Raw genomic sequence first — 21,550 nt, forward strand, 5'->3', positions numbered from 1 at the left:
TTGACTAGCATTTTTGTAATTCAAAAAACCTAGATAATTTTTAACATTATCTGAAAGAAACTAAAGCTGGAAGATAGTAAAGCTACCTTATGCAGATGATTAACAAGCATCGGCTAAGATCCCCAGCCTAGCAGTTTCCTGTTTGTTCCCTACTAAGGAATAGAAATAATACCCTGGACACACAATCATGTTCACAATTTGGGAGGTACTTAATTTTCTACACAAATATTGCAGAATTAGTTTTATAGAGTAAAGCCTGAACTGTTGATAGTCCTCAAAAATTATGCAGCTTTGGAAGACATTTTTTTGCAGCAGGGAGTAAAAAAGGTTAACGTGTTGCCTACAAGAATGAACTTCTTTCACAGCCTACTATACAGATAATGGGATTTAATGCAACTGGGAACAACATTTACAGGGAGGATTATTCCCACAAGCCACTCTCCCTATTTTATTACTGTGCCGCCTTATTTTCACACATAACCAAGTAATGTGTTGAAGAGATGTTCCCAGCACCAACCAGCAGGTCAGGAGGCAAATAACAGTGAATGAAGAAAGGGCTGCCTTCAGCTATATTCACCACCTAAAACCACATGCCTTTTACAAGGGCAAAAATGTAGCCTACTCTCCATTTACAGAAGAGAAGTGGAAACTGAACAACATACCTGTTGCGTGGAGCTGCTTGGCAGCCAATTGCCAATGCTTTCCTTAGGATATCACTTGTCAATTGTTCTGTAGCCTAAAGGAAGGAAGAACATAAAAAGACAAAAGATGCCCTTAATGATCACACACCATTATAAATTATATATAAATTATAAAATGTGACTAAAGGCCCATCACAACTCATAATATTGGGCACCAACTTACTGAAGAAGGACTATGTTATATTTGGTTCGTTTCATGTGCCAATAACCTACAAATATTCTATAAGGTCAGGAAAAGCTAAATGAAAAGCACAAACATAAAACAAAAAGAGCAGTGAATCGGTTACAGTTGTGTACGTGCAGGCAATATAAAGTTTCTGCAATTTATATAACAAGCTGTTAATTTTGACCTGCTGAATGACAGACGTTTTTAAAATGGCTTACCTTCAATATCATATCTTCTATGACTGATGCATATATATTCTTGTGAAGCTCTACAGGCTGTAAGGAAATTCCTATCTATAAATGGAGAAAATTAATAAAAGGTTACTGTTCTTGATGATTAAACCTTACAAACATATGTTTGCTACAAAAGCTAGTAGATTAACTCCTAGAAGTACACTGTTATTATTTCCCTTTAAGTTGTTTCTGACTATGGTGTTCTGGGGTTGAGAGTGCGGGACTTCCCCAATTTCAATCAGTGTGTTTCCATAGCCAAGCAGGGAATTGAACCCTGGTCTCCAAAGTCACAATCCAACATTCAAACCACTGTAGTATGGTGGCTCAGAATGACATTAGGTAAAGGTAAAGGTTTCCCCCTGACATTAAGTCTACTCGTGTCCGACTCTGGGGCTTGGTGCTCATCTCCATTACTAAGCCGAAGAGCCGGCATTGTCATGTGGCCAGCGTTACTGCATAGAGCGCCATTAACTTCCTGCTGGAGCGGTACCTATTAATCTACTCACATCTGCATGTACTGCTAGGTTGGCAGAAGCTGGGGCTAACAGCGGGAGTTCACCCTGTTTACCGGATTTGAACCGCCAACCTTTCGGTCAGCAAGTTCAGAAGCTCAATGTTTTAACGCGTTGTGCCACGGGGGACTCCCAGAATAACATTAGTAGATAATTGCTTAGAGTTCAATGGGACTTCTTCCTTAGTGAGTCCTCATAGGACTGTGGCCTTGGGGTGCTTCTGAAACTCGGAGCTTGCTTTCTGGTGTATACTTGCATAGGAGTAAGTCTTACTGAGCACAAAGAAATGTACATAAGTTTGCACTGCACAGAGATTACTAAAAAAAGCTTGCTGGGCATTTCTGATGTCTGAGCAATTGACATGCTTCAAATTCTATTTCCTAGAATCTGAGATTCTTCTGTATCCAGAGGGCTGGAAATAGAAGCAAATCCTATGCGGCTATGATAGCACACAAAAAATATTTTTTCCCTCAAAGATAAACCGAACTTGCATTTTTATAACTCATCATTTTATTTATAGGTAAAAACACAAACAAGGACAGAGCTAGAACAGATCCTGGCAAACTAGGAGGGCACATGAGCCTTCCATGATCTTGGAGGGCTGCAGTCTTCACATCCCCTGAAAAAAAATGTCCTCAAATGCCTTCTAGGGTAAATATGGAAATTTTGTCCCATATTTTACGCTCCCCAGGCCAGTTTAGTATTTTCGACAGGAAAGGGATATGGTAAACTATAAACTAGCTGGATTTCATAAAATCATGAAATTATTGACCTGGTTGCATGCATCTCAAAACCACTCAGAGATAAGGTATACATGTTGTAGTTTTTAAATTGAGACTATAAGTTCATATGGACTGAATGACCTCGAGGGTCATTCAGTCCAACCCCGTGCCAAAAAGGCTCCTTCTTTGGAGGCTTTTAAGCAGAGGCTGGATGGCCATCTGTCGGGGGTGCTTTGAATGCGATTTCCTGCTTCTTAGCGGGGGGGTTGGACTGGATGGCCCATGAGGTCTCTTCCAACTCTACTATTATATGATTCTATGATTCTAAAAAGCAGGAAAATCACATTCAAAACACCTCCAACAGATGATCATCCAGCCTCTGCTTAAAAGCCTCCAAACGAGCCTCTACCACACTCCGAGGTAGAGAGTTCCACTGCTGAACAACTCGCACAGTGAGAAAGTTCTTCCTAATGTTCAGGTGGAATCTCCTTTCCTGTAGTTTGAAGCCATTGTACCCAGTCTCCAGGGCAGCAGAATACAAGCTTGCTCCTTCCTCCCTATAACTTCCCCTCACATATTTATACATGGATATCACGTCTCATCTTAGCCCTCTCATCTGAAGGCTAAACATGCCCAGCTCTTTAAGCCGCTCCTCATAGGACTTGTTCTCCAGACCCTTGATTATTTTAGTCTCCCTCCTCTGGACACATTCCAGCTTGTCAACATCTCCCTTCAATTGCAGTGCCCAGAACTGGACACAGTTCAAATCTGGAAACTCTCATGCTCCTAGTATAAGCAACCTAGAGAAGAAAGTCTTCAATGAGCTTGCCACGCAGTCCACAAACACCAACAAACGCTGCAAAATTTTATAAAGAGGAATAGCAGCACTTTCAAAACAATACAAACAATTTAAGATATCATTTTATTTAGATTTCAGAAATAACTCCCTCTACCTGTTGTACTGTCTCACGCACAAACTCCGACGCGGGCTGGGATTCCACGTAGAAACTTTCCTCCTCTTGCTTCTCTTCCTGTTCCTTCTTAATGTTTATTTTCAGAGACTCGGTGATATTGAGAATGTCTATTTCCTCATCATTGTCGGGCTCTTCCTTGAGGAACCGCTCCAATTCTTTGAGTTTTTGACACAGTTCTTTCCCAGAGGAGTACGTAGATAAGCACTCTTTCTCACAAAGCAGACAGGAAGAGAGCAGACAGAACAGAGGATTTCAAATAAATTAAAGTCTAGTGACAGATGTGCACAGTCAGAAGAGGTCCACAATTCATATTGACAGTAAAGAGAAAAAAAATTGCTGCTACCTGGTATTTGAATGCAGCCTCAATTGACAAGATAAATGTATCTGACAGTCTCTCAGAAATAATAATCAATATGACTGGAAAACAGCAGAAAGAAGGCTGCTGTTTATGGACTAATTTTTTCAGAACGCAGTATCTTGTGTTGCAATAGTAGTTGTAATCCCGGTTAAGTTTTAGGAGCTGGCGAATGAGATAATTACTGCAGTCCCCAAGGTACGAACAAGATAGGTTCTGTAGGTTTGTTCTTAAGTTGAATTTCTATTTAAGTTGGAACAGGTACATTATTTAAGTGTAACTCCAGCAAAAAATACTTTTTTTAGCTTTGGGAAGGGATAATATCACTGTGGTGTTTGTTTTGCTGTCTGTTCCCCTGTTCAGAAATTTCACCCCACTTTCTGTCCCTGTGATCATTGGATTTCAAAAAATTTGGCTTGTTGTGGAAACAAGGATTAGCGAGAAAGCTTCCACGGAAACACTTTCCCCCCCACGATAACGCTTTCAGGAATGAATTTTCCTTCCGAGGGGTAGATTTCTCTCACTTCTTATTGTCTCACCCTCATTCTTAACTACCGGTATAAGTCATTTGTATTTATTTATTTACAGTATTTATATCCCGCCCTTCTCACCCCGAAAGGAACTCAGAGCGGCTTACAGAACACACATACAGCAAACATTCAATGCCAATTATACAATCAACAAGGACAGCCAACACAAACAGAGGGAAAGGCAGCTTTTCCCATCTTATTTCCGGCATCTTGGAAGCTGTGTTCAACTCCAGCTGGGGGATTGGGGGGGGGGGGGTGTTTGCTATCGCTCCATCTTCCATGCCGAGGAGTTTTTCTCTGATCAATGTCCTTAAGAGTGCCTTTATTACCTCCTCGCTAAAAGCAGTACCTATTTACCTACTTACATTTCTGATTTCGACCTGTTAGGTGGGCAGGTGAGCTGGGGCTAACAGTGGATGCTCACTCCTGACCCAGGCTCGAACTGCTAACGTTTTGATTGGGAGGATTTTCTGCAGCACAGTGGTTTAGCCTGCTGTGCTAAGCCCAGATGTTTGTAGCTCCAGGACTGTCTATGGAAAGGAATAAGTAGAAAGGGGATGGCTTGTGCCAGAGCAAAAGTTCTGACCAGATACATAAAAATAAGGTTTAAAATCTGAGGTGGTAACATTAGAGCAGAAGAATCATTCTTCTTTTTTCTTTTCAGCGCTCCATTCCCTCCACTGACAGATCATAGAGAAACTACTTCCTATGTAGGTGACAAAAATAAGAATTTGACCTCTTCTCTATGGAGTGAATGTTCTGTTCTGGAGCTCTTAAAATGTCCTGAGAGCATTAACACGGAAACGTTTTGTAGACCAACAAGAACACACTCCAGGAATCTACATCAGAAGGCGTTGTACTTACAGCACGAGCAGTGGGCAACACAAGTCACACTGCCTTTTGTGACAGTTAATACATTTCACATTTGCCCACAGCCTGAACACGTGACATTTCCTATAAAAACAGCACTGTGAAAAGCCCTAGGCTTTGTGTATCAGGCAGCTGAGAAGTTCTCCAAGAAACCAAAATTAGACCTTTCCCTTTATTATTTAATTTTTTTTATAATACATTCTAGCCAGACGTGATTATATTTCTGCAGCTTCAGGTTGAAGACAGAACCAAATGACAGTCAGAAATAATTACTTGCATCTCCCTGGGTGGTTATCCCATGCAACTCCTCTACTTTGTCCATGGAATTTTACTGTGGGATTGTGTGTTGAGAAAACACTGTCTTCCTGTTTTCCACATCTTTTGAATGATAGTGCTAGGTGGCACTGATCTCAAAGCAGCCCCTATGGTTAGTAAAATCCATTTCTTCCTTCTTCTAACCTGGCAGCCATTTAAAATCTATCCCTTCTCAACAAATAAAACCCTCAGCTTAAGGGCATATTCACGATTCTGGTAAAATAGTTGAAAAACAGCAACATTTAGTAAATTAAGCAGCAATCCTATACTGCTCTCAGCACACTTTGCCCGCAAAATCCCTTAGTGAAGAATGATGAAAATTACAACCCAACAATATCTTGAGGGCAGCATGATTTCCACTGCCATACACACTTACTTGGAGTAAACCCATTAAAATGAAATTTATTTAGCAGATCTATGCAAGATCGCATTGTTAGTAACTGGAGGTCTGTGGGCTATGTCTGTCTAGTAGGAACTAAAACAGAACAAAAGCAAGCTATGCTGAACTGCAGAGTTAGAAAGGAAGGCAACTCTACCTGGTTCCCTAGTATTAGATGGAGTCTTGTAGTTGCTGCCTTAGCTATGAAAATAATTTGACTTTGGGTGGACAGAGGATGCCACTGGCTGTTTTGCCTTTGGATATTTAATGTTTTCAGCAGGCTGTGAAATAGACCCAGCTATTATATGAATTATAGTGTGTCATGGTTTGCAAAGATATTATATGTGTGTTAATTGGAAAATCAAATGCATGAAGCCAATTGGCTGAGTTTGCAAGGACCTGGGAATCAGTTTGCAACTGTTGCTGTCCTGCTGCTGGAGAACCAGTTTAAACAGGTTCGTTCTCTCTCTCTCTCTGTGTGTGTGTGTGTGTGTGTGTGTGTGTGTGTGTGTGTGAGTCAACTGAGTACAGTACTGGCTGGAAAGAAGATGGCTATGTACTCAGAGAGGCCTGACTATTTCTGAGACCTTTTTTGCTGCTGATCTTCACTGAAGCAGATTTATGGGCTAAGAAAGGACTGCTTATGAATGCTGATTTCTGTAAGCAATCAGAAGGACTATTGTAAATACCACTGTTCTGTTGATCCCTTGGACTTAGTAAAGGTTCCTGTGTTATTTGTTCTGCAAAGCTGAGTGGTGCATCATTCTGCAGGGTGACTCTGGGTTCATGGGCACATGTAAGAGCTTCAACCTATCATCCACAATCCCCAACATAGTGGGCCCCTGGTATCCAGCTGAGTTTGGATCCAGTAGCCTCATGGCTACCAAATTCTGTGGATGCTCAAGTCTCATTATATACAGATATATAGTATTTTTTTAAAAAAAGGTGTCCCTCATATAAAATAGCCACATCAACTTCCTTTTGGGTATTTTTTAGGGAGGGTGGAGGAAATCTTTTCAAGCATGGGATAGTTGAATTCATGGATATGGAGAGCTGACATATTTTACATATTGTACATATTTTATGAAACACTGTTTCTTGGCTCCTAAGCCTTCTGGATGGGGAAGAGCTTCAAAGTGAACAAGTAACAGGGATGTTTTATTTATACATATACACAAACTATGCAAATCCTTAAGAACAGCTAGACACTGCACTGAAAAAAAATCGCATATTGAAAAGTGGCTCATATTGTAATGTGCAATTTGAGCTGTCAACATCAAGTACTGCATGATTTCTGGACTGCTGTATTATTTCCCTGAGAGAATACCTGTGCCTAAAAATAGTACTGACCTGGCCTGAAAAAAAACCCCAAACTAATAAATTCACCCAGATCTTGCCAAACCAAGTGAAGAATAAAACAACAACCAGAAACAAACAAACCATTATCTTTGAATACACATGCAGTGGGCAGCATATGGTTTAAATAACATATGGATATCCCAAGGCTGTTTTTCCATATATCCTCTGCACCACAAACTGTACTGCCAGCATTCAGCAGTAAATGAGTACCAACCCAAATAAACACCATTTAGTGAACTAAAATGCCTTTAATCTTAATTTGCTTCATGTCTGTCTATAGAATGGGTTGCTGTGAGTTTTGCGGGCTGTATGGCCATGCTCCAGAAGCATTCTCTCCTGACATTTCACCCACATCTATGGCAGGCATCCTCAGAGGTTGCAAGGTCTGTTGGAAACTAGGCAAGTGGGGTTTTTAATGTCTGTGAAATAGCCGGGGTGAGAGAAAGAACTCCTGTCTGTTTGAGGCAAGTGTGAATGTTGCAATTGGCCACCGTGATTAGCATTGAATGGCCTTGCTGCTTCAAAGACTGGCTGCTTCCTGCCTAGGGGAATCTTTTGCTGGGAGGTGTTATAACCATATTTCTCTCCCTGACACGTAATACAAGGGAAACATGCAACTTTACTTGAACAACAAACTGAAGAGACCCCATTCAAGCACGAAGGTAGAATATTATCTCTGACTTCATCCCATAACACATGGAAGGATGAAACTCTTAAAGAGCCTAACTTACTAAAGACAAAGAGAGGACAAATCATCCACCATAATGCAACAGACCACTTGATGTCCTGGAACTGAGAGTCCATACCTGGCTCGCTGTCTATTTGCGTCAGCACATCCTCAATGGAGTCTTCATTCCTAAGGGCTTCTGGGTCAGGCGGCGTATAGCCATGGAAGCGACACCACTGGACAACTTGCTTGGTTTTTAATGGACTAATGCTGTGGAATTTAGGATGTTTTTCTATGATTTCATGGAGGATTTTCCTTATTGTTAGTGCGCGTTGCCACTGCAATGGGGGGTAAAGCCAGAAAGAACAAAAAGTAGCTGTTAGTTAAAAATGTTTGCACAAATTTAATTTGAATAATCATGGTAATGTAGGAAACTGTTGCTGTCTTTTGCAACAATGACACAATTTTGTTCAATGGTTTATTTTAAAATAACAACAATAATTTATGGGAGTATAACCTTTTGTGGACTAGTATTCATTCCAACAGATGTGTGACAAAAATAGGAATTCCAGAAAACAGGCATTGAGAAGTCATGAGAATTTCCAGTTCAGTTGCATGATTTCAGTGTTGTGTAACATGCTCAAGTCTTATCCTTTTAGTGCACCAGAAGTGATGTGGATCTATCAGTGCATAGTATTTTTAATCATGGACATAACAATGTCTGTGTTACTTCAATTTATTATTTTCAGTTAACTAAATGTATTTACTGCCTTTCTACTTAAAAGGCACTATGGCAGCAAAGTATAAAGAGCAAGAAATTCCAGAGTTTGGGAGCCGCCACTGAGAAGGCCCTCTCTCACATCCTCACCAAATGTAGGGAATTTGGGAATCCACATTTGGGTTTACAGCCACCGACTCAGAGATGAGCACCAGGATTTTATAGCTGACAGGGGCTGTTTCTGATATATCTGGATATGCCGTTAGATAATATAAATGTAGTCTAACTTTAACTGAATCTTATTTTGAACTCTGTAATGGTTCAGAAGCTTAGAACTATATTCAAAGGCCTATTTATTATTTCAGCTTGTGACATCTGGAAACAAGGCAAGTATTGTTTGGATGCCCACTGTATTTTTCTGCCTATAACAGAAGGGCTATTTTGTCAACCAGGAAAGAAAAATAGAAAAACAAGCAAGGAAAACATGAATGAAAAGTCAACATTTCTGTACCATGTGAATGATAGCAATAAAATGCAATGGGAAAATTAAGGTGAACAATGAACTTAATTCCACTGATTTTACTTCTTTAAATCTCTCTTTTATTTTCTTAAAGTTTTTGCTCCCTGTATCAGATCTACTTAAAAGATTAGTCTTTTTTTACCACAGTGGGGTCTGATTAATTAATTTAAGTTCCATCCCATCTTTTCTCCAAGGATCTTGAGAAAGCACATAATCATCATCATCATCATCATCATCATTATCATCATATCTTTATTTATATCCCGCCCTATCTCTTCGAGGGAACTCAGAGTGGTTTACAACAAAATAAAACACAATGGCCAATGTTCAGTGCCAGGGATAAACATATAACAAATCAAAAAGCATCTTAAATGAATATATTCCACACAAATTGATATATAAATCCTTAAAAACCCTTAAAATTAGACTAAAATTATAGGAGTTAAGTTGGTATACAGCAAATTAACAAGGGTGGATGTTCAACAATTAGGCGGGGTTGTGTGTGTGTGTGTGTGTGTGTGTGTGTGTGTAGATTTATGTATGTATGTATGTATATATGTATGCATACACACACACACACAATTGTTGAACATCCACCCATGTTATATATATATATATATATATATATATGTGTGTGTGTGTGTGTGTGTGTGTGTGTGTGTGTGTGTGTGTATGGGCACATGCATATTTGCTTCCCTTATTTTCATAAAAATCCTAACAGCCAGGTCAGGTTGAAAGCATAATTGATTAAAGGAAGTGAATGGGATTTCAATCTGGTTTTTCTTGATTCTGTTTCAAAACTCAACCTCACCAAGATTGTTCCCAACATTTAAGGTTACTGAGACCGATTTTGGACATCGCAGAATGATTATATGGATGAATTCTAAAAGAATAATGTCACCACCGACATAATAAATTTCAGGTGATGATGCTACAATTAATATTTTGTTTAGATTCAATTAATCCAAATATCACTAAATTAAAAACAAAAACAACCATGTGCTAGATTCAAAAATGAATTCATTTCAAAACTGACCAAAATATTCCATGGGAGATTTTAAACATCAAGGTGACCTTGCACAGAGACAGATTTCCAGTCAGACATTCTTCCAAGGTTTAAGCTCTGTTTTATAGAATACATTAAGAAGATTACCTCAGAAGCTCTCCGTTTTCCAATATTCCAACTATAATACTGTTCCACAGAACTGGCACAGAATGAATTGCCATCTTCAGCTAAAAAGCAGAGAAGAATGATAACAAACATTAGCTTTTTATGGCAATGAAAACAAATTTAGCATGTCACTTGATGATATTGCCGAGTATCTCAAAAAATAACTTTAAAAAGAATGATACATTGCCTGTTAAGGAGAAAGGAAAATGGGATTCTTATGGAGCATTTAAAAAGGCTTTTAAAAAAGCATTAAATCAAAAAGTATACTGAGAGACATATAATAGCTAATAATACTTTAGAAGATAGAAATGTTTTCTGATATAAGGGAGTTTTAGATATCTGTGGAAGTGGACTATTATGTGTTTTGAAGTATCTGGAGAATGACTCCATGAAAAAAAAAAATACAACAACAAACAAACTGGCAAGGCCCATAAAAGACTTCTAAAATGTCAGAAGCAGGAGACTGCATAAGATGGAAATAAGTTTGTATGTACATGGGTAAGTATATTGGTTTACTGAGCCACAGTATTAAAGGCTGTTGTTGTTGTTAACCACTCTCTAGTCAACCTTGAGGTATGGCAACCCCATGCAAATCACCCTAATGTCAACCGCCCTACTCAGGTCTTGCAGACTAAGGGGAATGGCTTTCTTGGTTGAGTCTCTCCATCAGGAGTGTGGTCTTTCTCTTTTTCTACTGCCTTCCACCTTAGAAAGCACAACTGATTTTTCTAGTGAGTCCTATCTTCTCATGATATGTCCAAAGAAGGACAGTCTCATTTTGGAGTCCTATCTTCTCATATGTCCAAAGGACAGTTTCAGATTAGTCATCTTGGAGCCCTATTTTCTCATGATATGTACAAGGACGGCAATCTCAGATTAATTATCTTAAAGGTCCTATCTTCTCATAGTATGTCCAAAGGGCAGTCTCAGATTAATCGATAGGACTCCAAGGTATGTCCAAAGAAGGACAGTCTCACATTAGGCTTCAAGGGAGAGCTCAGGCATGATTTACTCTAGGACCTATTTGTTTAGCTGTCCATGATGTCTGTAGAACTCTTCAAGTTCTTATTTGCCATCAAGTCGACTGACTTAATTTAAATGAAAGTGCTGCAATGGTCCTTGCAGGAAGGTAAGGAACTTTGCTGGTAGAAAGCATTTATACATAGATTAAAGGAAAATAAATGGACAAGACATTGTTAAGAGCGTGCTTTGAAAAAATAAATACAGAAAGCCAATCATGAGGCTCACAATAATCACATAGCATTTCTCCCAACAGGCTTATCATACATAATTGGCATGCCAAATTATTACATTTTCTTAATGCCATCGAGTTGTGAGTGTTCCTACTGTTTCCACTTTACCAACTGATTCATGCACATCAGTTACCAAGGAAACATTAACAGTGCTAACAATGCAGCAGCTTGCAGGTAGACACTCAATGTGCATTTTCTCTGTACTGACAGATGGAAGAAATGACTAGTAGTTGCATAAAAATTGCCAACATGGGCAAAACTGATATCTGTGGTCTATGAATAGTTGCGGGGATAACTGGCAATTATTATACCTGCAGATTGTATTACATCTAGTTTATTATAGATTTTGCAATGAGAAGCAGCACAAAATGTCGATTAATGGGTTAAGTATAAGGTACTGTGATTTTTCAATTTCTACGTATTTTGCCAAGAACATCTTTCAATGAAATTTGACATAAAGTGTCTTCATTTATTAATTACTATGAAAAGGGTTGCCCAAGTGAAAATTGTTGATGCATCTGTAAATTGTGCAGAAGAGACCATTTCAGCAGGTGTGTTATGCCACCAGATAACAAGCAAAAACCTGCTGAAATTATCTCTTCTACACAAAACTACACAACCAAAGGTGCCATTTTTAGTTTTTACTCTGCCAAACTTACTATGAAACCACAAGTTCAAATGACAGGGAAAATCAATAGTGCAGTGGCAGATTTCAAGGTCAGTCCCCAATTTCTCCTACTGTAACAAAGTGATATGAAACATTTGTGGCAGACACTTTGTAGAATTGATGTCAGGCAGAGTTAATGACACTTGGCTACACGTACTTTATACTTTAACCCAAATATAAAGCAGAGTATGTGTGTCCATATAATGTGGTGATGCCTATAAGATACTAACAAACAGTATTTCCCTTCAAGATCTTACTTCTCTCAGCAATTAATGGTACTTTCTTAACTATTGCCGTCAAAAGCTCCTGAAGGTTGTCTAAATATTCTGCCCTGTAAAGAAGGAAGAGCAAATGTTATACAAGACAGCATATACACACACACACACACACACACACACACACACACACACACCACTTTCCTGTAGTTCTTTAGGGAAATATATTAGCTTAGAAACATAAATAGCTAATTTTCTTTTAGATAATTCAGGAAAACATAAAATTCAGGCAAGGAAGACCATTTATTTCTATGGTTATTTCCACAGGAACATAAACACAACTTCCAATACTGCATCCAGTATAGCGGAAGTTCCCAAACTTTTTTGGTCATGGAACCTTTCATTTTTTAAAAAGTATTTTATTTATCATTTTAGATATACATAAAAGATATACATAAAAAAGGTGGAACAATATATGAAAGGTCATGGAACCTTTCAGAAGACGTTTTCTACCACACAGCATACTAACTCGGAGCCTAAGCACTGTTGAACCCACAAGTTCTTCCTTTTTTATCTGCTATTACCTGGGTATTTTATATAATATAGATGTGGAAATAAAGAGATTCAAATTTCATTTTTAAAGCAGATGCACACTAAATTTCAATAACATCTTCATAATCTGGCACAGATTTTAAAGGAAGTATTTTAAAAAGACTTTAAAGTTCTTTTGCCAAACCCCTGGGGTTCCATGTGACACAGTTTGGGAACTGCTGCAGTATACAATGCCTGATACAACAGAACAAATAAATACACTGTTATTGTACATTTGCAGAGCATTGTTTCTGCCTTGCTAGGCAAAAATTCTGGCACTGCATATTAATCAAGGTCCCACCCTGAAGGCCATTATGAATAGCCCAAGACTTTCCAGACTGAGCTTCACTACACAGTGAAAAATCTTACCTAGAGAAGCGTCATTTCAGAATCATCAGAACTTGTTGCGTTAGAACAACATTCTTTGCCTTCTCATCCCACTAAATTCTGGAGTATTGTAAATGTATAATGCAATATTTATTATGATCCCTCTCTTTTCCACATGTGTTAGATCCCTGTTTTGTTTTTAAACTGAGCAATAATAATTACCCAATGATGTAATTTCCAAGTTCAGAGCTCTCTTCTGCCTTTATTGACACTGGACCATCTTGGGAAACCAGGGAACTGCAGCTCTGTCCCACAGGATCAGGCTCTAGCTTAACTTCAGAAGACAACAGAACCATTACAAAGAAAGTGGATTGGGACTTTAACAGCAAAAATATAAAAAGGAACATTTAGCTAGCACAACACTTCAGTTTATCAAACAAACAAGGCAATCAAGACAAGTGTAATTCTATATGTATTTATAAGATAACAAAAGGACTTAGAGATTATACTGACTCTAGTTTCCATTCCAAATCAAAGAAATAAAAATCCACCAAGAATAAAGAGGAAAGTGGATTTAAAATGAACCAAGTAAGTTTAGAATACTGGGAGAATGTTTTTGTTGGAAACACCAACCAAAACCTCCATATTTCTTTAATAATAATAATAATAATATCAAGTCAATTAGAGCCATCTCTGTACATTTAGAGACACCAATATGCATTTTTGAGTAGGTCATATTTAACTGCAGAGCCTACAAAACATACACATACACAACTCATTGCACATTTCTTGTGGCACATTTACTTTTTTGCACAAAAGAATGTGATCATGGATGTGTTAACTCCTTTTTGTCATATAATCCTACCTCAAGTTTATTTCCTCGACTTATACATTGCTTGGTGTTATAGGTTTCAGTGGCATGTTCCTGCAAGTCTGTTTTGACATTATCAGGTTGATGGTCTTTATATTTTCAACCCACCTTGGGGATGAAGGCACATTTTGTGGCTCTTCAACAGAAATTCCAACCAAGATTTGACCCAGATAGTCACAGACAGTAACCTACAATGAGGTCACTGCATTTCTATCCAGTGGAACCATGAACATTACTAAATAATTATCCTCTACCACAGATTTGAATATTTTACCTTTTGCAACAGACACTGTGGAAGGACTTGGAACAGTTGAATTAGCTGAACTTACAGGTGTAACCGCAGACACTTTGTTGGAAGAAAGTGACTGTATCACTGAAGGGAAAAAAAGAGAAATGCTAGCAATGTGTGGTGGTTGAATCCATACATTTCAGTATTAGAATATAAGACTTGCATGAATTATTTTACTAACCCTTAATAGAGAACTACAGGCCATCTGTTTTTGGAACAAATAGTAGGGGTGCACCTACACTGCAGAATGAATACAGCTTGACGCCGCTTAAGCTGCCATGGTTCAATGCTATAAAATCATGCTTATAGTTTGGTGAAACACTGGTGTTTTACAGAAAAGGTGTAAAACTACAGCTCCCACAACACCATAGCATTGAACCATGGCAGTTAAAGTGGTGAACTGCATTAATTCTACAATGTAGATGCACCTTAAAATCCTCTTGTCAGCATTTTCACTACACTATTTTGTGGTACTATAGTACAGCACAAAGAGATTTGGAGGTCTCAAAAACTTGTGTTCACAGTTTTGTTCATTTCAGATTAGCTTTAACAAAGATGACAATGCATTTGGAGGACTTAAAAACTTGATACCAGCATCAATTGAGAGTGATAAGTACTATATAACATTCATTTAAAATTCTATACTCATTCTTATCCTGACAAGTTGTGCATTACCTTTATTCACAGGCATCAATATAGTCTGGACCCCTCCGGAGGCAGCACTCACACCAAGTTGCTTGAGTTGGCTGGGAACGGTCAAAACAGCCTGCTGTGGGCTGTTCTGACCTGAGTGGATCTTTAACACCCCTAAAATGAAAATGGTATATATATTTTTAAAGGACTTTACTTCATACCTCGCAAGACAAAGAGACAATGAGGATAGCTTTCCTATCTGTTCCTCAGTACTATGAATTAATTCCCCTACAAGATGGGACAGTTGATGATCAGATCAAACCAATCACTGCCTCAAAATCGCCACCTGTTAAAGACAGACATTAAATAGGCTCACAGATATATTTTTAAAAAATATAACGATAAAAAATTAATACAGGTGTTTTTTGTAGTGATTAACAATAGGTTTTACATACAGTAGAGTCTCACTTATCCGACTTCCGCTTATCCGACACTCCGTATTATCCGACGCCATCTAGTGGCCAATTGGAAACATTGCATCCTTCACTCAATCCAAGGTGAGAGCTGTGGCTCTTTCCCTTTCGAAAAAACTGGAAGGAGGAAAGCGCATCTCCGAAGGGAAGGGAGGGAAGGGGGGTGAATCATCCCATGGGGGGCCATTTATATGCGAGGGAGGGAGGGAGGAGGGGAAAAAAAGGAAACGCATGGCTCTTCCTCCCTCTTTCTCTTGGTGCAGGCAGAGCCTCCTGTCTCCAAACCGGCCTTGTTTCCAAATCAATGGCTCGTGATTGGAAGGAAAGAATGGGGAGGGAGAGAAGCCAAAGCAGCTGGCTGCCTTCTGTAATCTCCTTACCTGGGTGGGTGGGCGGAGGACCCCCCTTTCCTCCTGCACACACACACACATTTTGCTCCAGATCCCCCCCCTCTCTCTCCTTCCTTTTTCTCCCCCACGCACTCTTCTTCCTCCTCCTCCCTCTTCTCCCTCTTTTACCCCTGTCAGCCTTGCAGCAACTTGCACTTCTGTCTTCCTCCTCCTCCTCCTCTTTTAACCCAAGCAAGAATCATTAGAGGCATAGCACCCTAGAAACACAAGAGACCCCCTCCTCCCTTCAGAGGCTCTCCAGCCCAGCCCCGTTCTGCCAGGCTGGAAGGCACAAGCCAAGCCCTCCTCCCAACACAGAGCCACCCAGCTCCAGGTGAGATTCTGGAGACAGTTGACCAATATCAAATATTTAGCAAATTTTTGTTTCCCAGTGTTGCCATTGCTCTGCTCAATATGGGATTCTAGAGATGATTAATCTACAGTATATTAGTGTGTTCCCAGCTTCCAGGGGTTTTGTATTTCAAACAGGATGTTTTGGTGCTTAATTTGTAAAACCACATTCAATAGGCTTTTCCTTAAACCCTCCTTATTATCCAACATATTCGCTTATCCAACGTTCTGCCAGCCCGTTTATGTTGGATAAGTGAGACTCTACTGTAATACTGAAGTAGCAATGTAACCATTGTGACTATTGTCAGCTGAGAACAAAGGTCCATTGTTATGATCTTGACAGGCAAGTTCAAGAAATAGCAGTGGAATCCACTAAATATTTGTTGCTGATACACTCCTTTCAGCTTGCTTCATTCTTGAGAATTCACCATCTAAGCGTGTCAAAAAAGTGATCAATCTGTGTAAAAAACAACCAAATTAACAGCAGGCAGCAGAGACCTGAATCAGATTGAGAATTACAGGTGCTATATTTTCTTTATTGGAAATCTGCAGAAAAATATCTGATCACAGATTTTGCAATATGAGCTAACTCAGGCTTGGGCAAACTGTGGCCCTCCAGGTGTTAGGACTACCAGCTGTTAGGAATTGTGAGAATTGAAGTCCAAAACACCTGGAGGGCCAAAGTTTGCCCATGCCTGAGAAACTGCACCTGGACTACTCATTCATTGCAAGGATAGAGACAAAATAGTCTTCAGTGACAATTCTCTCCCAGCATTATTTCCTGTTTGAAGAAAATCCTGGGCAAACGGTAAACCTTTGGAAAATGACTATGTCTTTGGATGATAATTCCCAAATTCTCCAACCAGCTTGTTGTGGATCCTGGAAGTCGTATAGTAATGTATATGTTTAGAAATTTTAATGAAATAATTTGACTCCAAAAGCATGTGTCAACTTATCTATAGGTCAATGTAAATACAACACATTAACTTTTATTTAAAAAAGGAAACATATTTGGATAAAGTAGCAAAATGTGAAGGTTTAGTCCATGATGGGAAAACTTAGAAGCATAAGAAGCATTCTACTCTCTCCATCCTAATGCTGCTCTGTCTTTTATGAATACTTGTGCAGGTGGTGGAGGCCAAGGATAGTTGGCTTCCTGAGGAAGTGCTGGCGCTTTCCCCTCTCTGTGAAAGGACCCTTGATTTAACTATGTGTCATATCAAAATCCATAATTTTTGCCCCCAAACCAGCCCCTGATGTATGCATTAGTACTTTGTGTTTTCCTATATGGCAAAGGGTGGGACTAGATAACCCTTGTGGTCTCTTCCAACTCAGTGATTCTGTTCTATGATTCTGTTCTCTTTTCCAGGTTCTGTGAAGTGTTCTCGGATGGACTCCCTTCTCTGCCAGAAGGTCTAGGGGGCTTAATCTGTGGCAGTGCTTCAAACGATAGTGGATGCCCCTTGTTTCAAATTCCGACAATGCCCTCCAACAATGATTAAAATGTAGCTAGATCCAGAGGCCTTGCATCCTTAATAGGGTTGAACAAATTAAAAATAAAATGTGCAATATGGGGGAAGCAAGGCAGGTCCTGCCAGGGCATTGGCACCCTGTCAGCTGCCCAAGGCTGCCAGATGCTGCTGCTGGCCTGACTCACTCTCCTTGGATGGGGATGTACCCAAATCCATCTGAGCATTTTCTGGAAGCAAAATGTAAGAGTTTTGTGGCCTTCGGGTAGTCATGCATAAAGCTAATGCAGAATTCAAATTACTTATAGGCTTTTGTTTTAAAACACGTTTATATACACAGACACAATGATTTCTTCTCTTGCTATTAACCCAAAACTTGGATCCTTTGGTAGCGCAATAGGTTAAACGCTTATGCCAGCAGGACTGCTGACCAACAGGTCGATGGTTTGAATCCGGGGAGAGTGGGTGAGCTCCCTCTGTCAGCTTCAGCTCCCCATGTGGGGACATGAGAGAAGCCTCCTACAATGATGGTAAAACAGCAAACATCCGGGCATCCCGTATAACATCCTTGCAGATGGCCAATTTTCTCACAGCAGAAGCAACTTGCAGTTTCTCAAGTCGCTCCTGACATGAAAAAAAACACCCCAAAGCCTTTACTTTAAGCATTATACCTTATATTTTAATGAAATACAACAATAAAGAATTGATTAAATAAACTGAGAAACACATAGAAAAGTATAGCAACACTAGAAAACAAAGAGATGGCATAATGGAAATAAAGCTATCAAATCTCTGAGGAAGAAGGAGCTGAAGCTTGGTGCATGTAATTATGATGCAGCCACTGAGCGGAAAAAGCATGATGTCTGGTACTTACCAATCACTTTCACTAATGATGGCCCAAGGGACAATGTCTGGAGCCTCTCAAGGCTCAGGAAAGTTCACATGGGGACAGACAGCTTTTAAAATACTTTAAAAGCAGGAGCAAGAAGCAATGGCTCTCTAGATATCAAGACACTTTGAAAGACTTTTGAACTGGGTATTGTTCCTCCCATTAGAGCAATTCATGAGCAAGAGTTTTTCAGCTATCTACTTTCCTAATGTTCAGATTTTGGCAAAAGTGATTTCTTTTAAAGCAATGGGGGAGGGGGGCAGGATGGAGTGAATATGGAATTGCAAATGCATTTTACACAGAAATTTATCCTATTGTTTTATTAGCCTGTACGGCATCAAAAAACACGTGAATCACAAAGAAGAAAAATCCCTAAAAATATTACCAAATTTAGTAATGAAGTGGCAAAAAACATGAAACTGTTGTGGGATTGGAAAATTACACCAAAGCCTTAAGACCTTCTGATCTGAATGCCTGTTGTCAGTCCACGATTAAATTGTTTGCCTATTTGAACACTTGAGTGTTCAAAGCTGTGACAGGGTGCCCATTTGGACACACAACAATGACTTTAAAATGTCCCGACTGTCCCTCTCCACTGATTAGGTTGGGTAGGGTTCATGGAGAAATTGAGTCTAACAATATCTGTAAAGCCACACACAGAACATGAAAATATTTTTATAGCAATCCTTTCCTATTACCCATTATAGGTTTAAAAACCCACTCCATTGCTCATGCCTTTTAAAAAGTAACCAGAAAATGTTTCTTGCCACAGCAATAAAACCATAAAATATTCACCTCTTCCTCCTGAAAGGTATCACATCTTAGTTATCGAAGTAACTCATGCCAGGCACCCACATTCCTTGCAATTTGTTATATCTGAGTTCTGACCACATGTTCCTCAGCTAACCAGAATACCTTAAGCACTTCTACAATTCATTTGGTAACCTAAACATTAGGAAGAACTTCCTGATGGTAAGAGCTATTCAGCAGTGGAATATGCTGCTTAGGAGTGTAATAAAGTGTCCTTCTCTGGATGTTTTTAAACAGGTTGGATTGCTATCTGTCAGGAGTGCTCTGATCGGGTGTTGCTGCCTGGCAGAATGGGGCTGGACTGGATAATCCTTGGGGTCTCTTCCAACTCTATGATTTATGCTTCTAAGATGAATCACAGGAATATAATAATGAGGATTTCCAAAACATACAATTTCAGCAATAAGAATCAAAGTCTTGTGCTAAAGTGATAACAGCAAGAGTCAGGAACAAGGCCTGATTACCTGATACTGTCGTTTTCCCAGATGTTGGGGCGGGAGAAGTAACCCAAGAAGCAATGCTTACAACAGCAGATGCGCTTGTCTTGTTAGGCGTAGCTGGTGCTGTCTGCGTATGGCTGACAGGCCCTTGCTGTTGTTGCCCAGATGCCTTCACTACGGGGCCTGCAGCTGGGGATGAGTTAGAACCTGCACTCTCCGCTGGCTGGGAGAAGAAACAGAGGCAAAGAGGTCAACATATTTTTCATATTACCAGACTGAAGAATAAAGAAAAGTAGATAATTAATTGCAAAATCACCATGTTTTGGGCAAATTCCAGTTCATACATCCACATTTGCAAAGTATCAGAAGAGACTCAATGAGTGAGAAAGAAAGAATTTAACTTCTCTGGTGCTTGCTAATTCTTCACTGCAACTCCACTTCTCAACTAGGTAACACTACTTTAAAATATCCGTCAAAATATGTAGCTATTGGGATCTTCAAATATTATTTGAGGTCACCGGTTACCTTTGTCTTTCCTTAGTCCAATCGTATGCCAGAGAGTTTTGTGAAAGAAGGAAATTTGCCCTCATGGTGTCCTTTTGCAGAACTGTAATTTATATAGATTTTGTTGCATTTCAATATTAGTTACCATGGCATTTATCAGGGATGATAAGACATGGCACCCAACATCATGTAAAAAGCCACAGATTTCCTACTTGTTTTAAAGGTGGGCTGCGCAATGGGTGGCCATTACCTGTGTATGGGAAATCTATTACCCATCCACCTCTGCCAACCTGGCATCATCACCTTCTTAGTAAGTTTTGCTTGCATCTGAACACTCATGCACATGCTAACTAACTCTAGGCCTTACCTGAGATACTCCGTTTGATGGAGGTGCTGCAGGAGGAGTTGTTGCGGCAGTGATCACCCCGCCAGATACTCTTAACACCGTAGTGCCAGGTTTTGAGAGCTGTGATGATGCTGGTAAGGATTTCAATGCATTATCCGATATTTTCACCAGTGAAGTTTGCCCACCGGAAGCTGCCTTTGAAATGAAACATGTATTTAAATGGAAACTGCACTTTTGTAAAGCACATCTGTCCGAACAGCTGCTTTGACATGGTAATGAAAACAAACATATATTTCTCCTATCAACAATCCCTTTTAAAAAAATTTAGAGTGGTCCTGACAACACGGAATACCAAGAGAACTTGGGAAGTTTACTTTTTGGGAGTAAGACTCCCAGAATCCCCCAGCCAGTTTCACCATGGTCAGGGGCTTGGAGAGTTGTAATCCCAGAAGAAACTTTCCCAGAGGTACAAATGTTTATAAAGGAACTATCTCATTAATATTATGAACATGTATCAGAACACAACTGCTGCAGGGGAAGACACATTTTTGTGATATTCTTGTATCCTTATAAATAATACTATATAATAAAATCTGAAAAAAATATGTTCCTAGTTTGAAAGTGTCATTTCTTGTTTAATTGTGTGGCACTTACAGTAGAGTCTTGCTTATCCAACATAAACGGGCCGGCATAACGTTGGATAAGTGAAAATGTTGGATAATAAGGAGGGATTAAGGAAAAGCCTATTAAACGTCAAATTACGTTATGATTTTTCAAATTAAGCACCAAAACATCATGCTTTACAACAAATTGACAGAAAAATAGTTCAATACATAGTAAC

At 39.4% G+C, this 21,550-nt stretch overlaps 1 protein-coding gene across 2 annotated transcripts in view; it reads right to left on the reverse strand.

Moving 5' to 3' along the window:
• yeats2 (YEATS domain containing 2) overlaps nucleotides 1-21,550 on the reverse strand; it is a 64,297-nt gene that overhangs the window by 3,935 nt on the left and 38,812 nt on the right. For both annotated transcript variants that reach the window (XM_008106491.3, XM_003218445.4), the window contains exons 21-31: nucleotides 20,731-20,904; nucleotides 19,884-20,082; nucleotides 15,081-15,212; nucleotides 14,391-14,489; nucleotides 13,468-13,579; nucleotides 12,370-12,443; nucleotides 10,175-10,254; nucleotides 7,923-8,121; nucleotides 3,288-3,514; nucleotides 1,086-1,160; nucleotides 663-736 (exon numbers count right to left, since the gene is read on the reverse strand). In XM_008106491.3, coding sequence (XP_008104698.2) covers nucleotides 663-736; nucleotides 1,086-1,160; nucleotides 3,288-3,514; nucleotides 7,923-8,121; nucleotides 10,175-10,254; nucleotides 12,370-12,443; nucleotides 13,468-13,579; nucleotides 14,391-14,489; nucleotides 15,081-15,212; nucleotides 19,884-20,082; nucleotides 20,731-20,904 — 1,445 coding nt within the window. The remainder of the gene's footprint in view (nucleotides 1-662; nucleotides 737-1,085; nucleotides 1,161-3,287; nucleotides 3,515-7,922; nucleotides 8,122-10,174; nucleotides 10,255-12,369; nucleotides 12,444-13,467; nucleotides 13,580-14,390; nucleotides 14,490-15,080; nucleotides 15,213-19,883; nucleotides 20,083-20,730; nucleotides 20,905-21,550) is intronic.

Source organism: Anolis carolinensis, chromosome 3, assembly GCF_035594765.1.
Source record: "Anolis carolinensis isolate JA03-04 chromosome 3, rAnoCar3.1.pri, whole genome shotgun sequence".
NCBI lineage: Eukaryota > Metazoa > Chordata > Lepidosauria > Squamata > Dactyloidae > Anolis > Anolis carolinensis.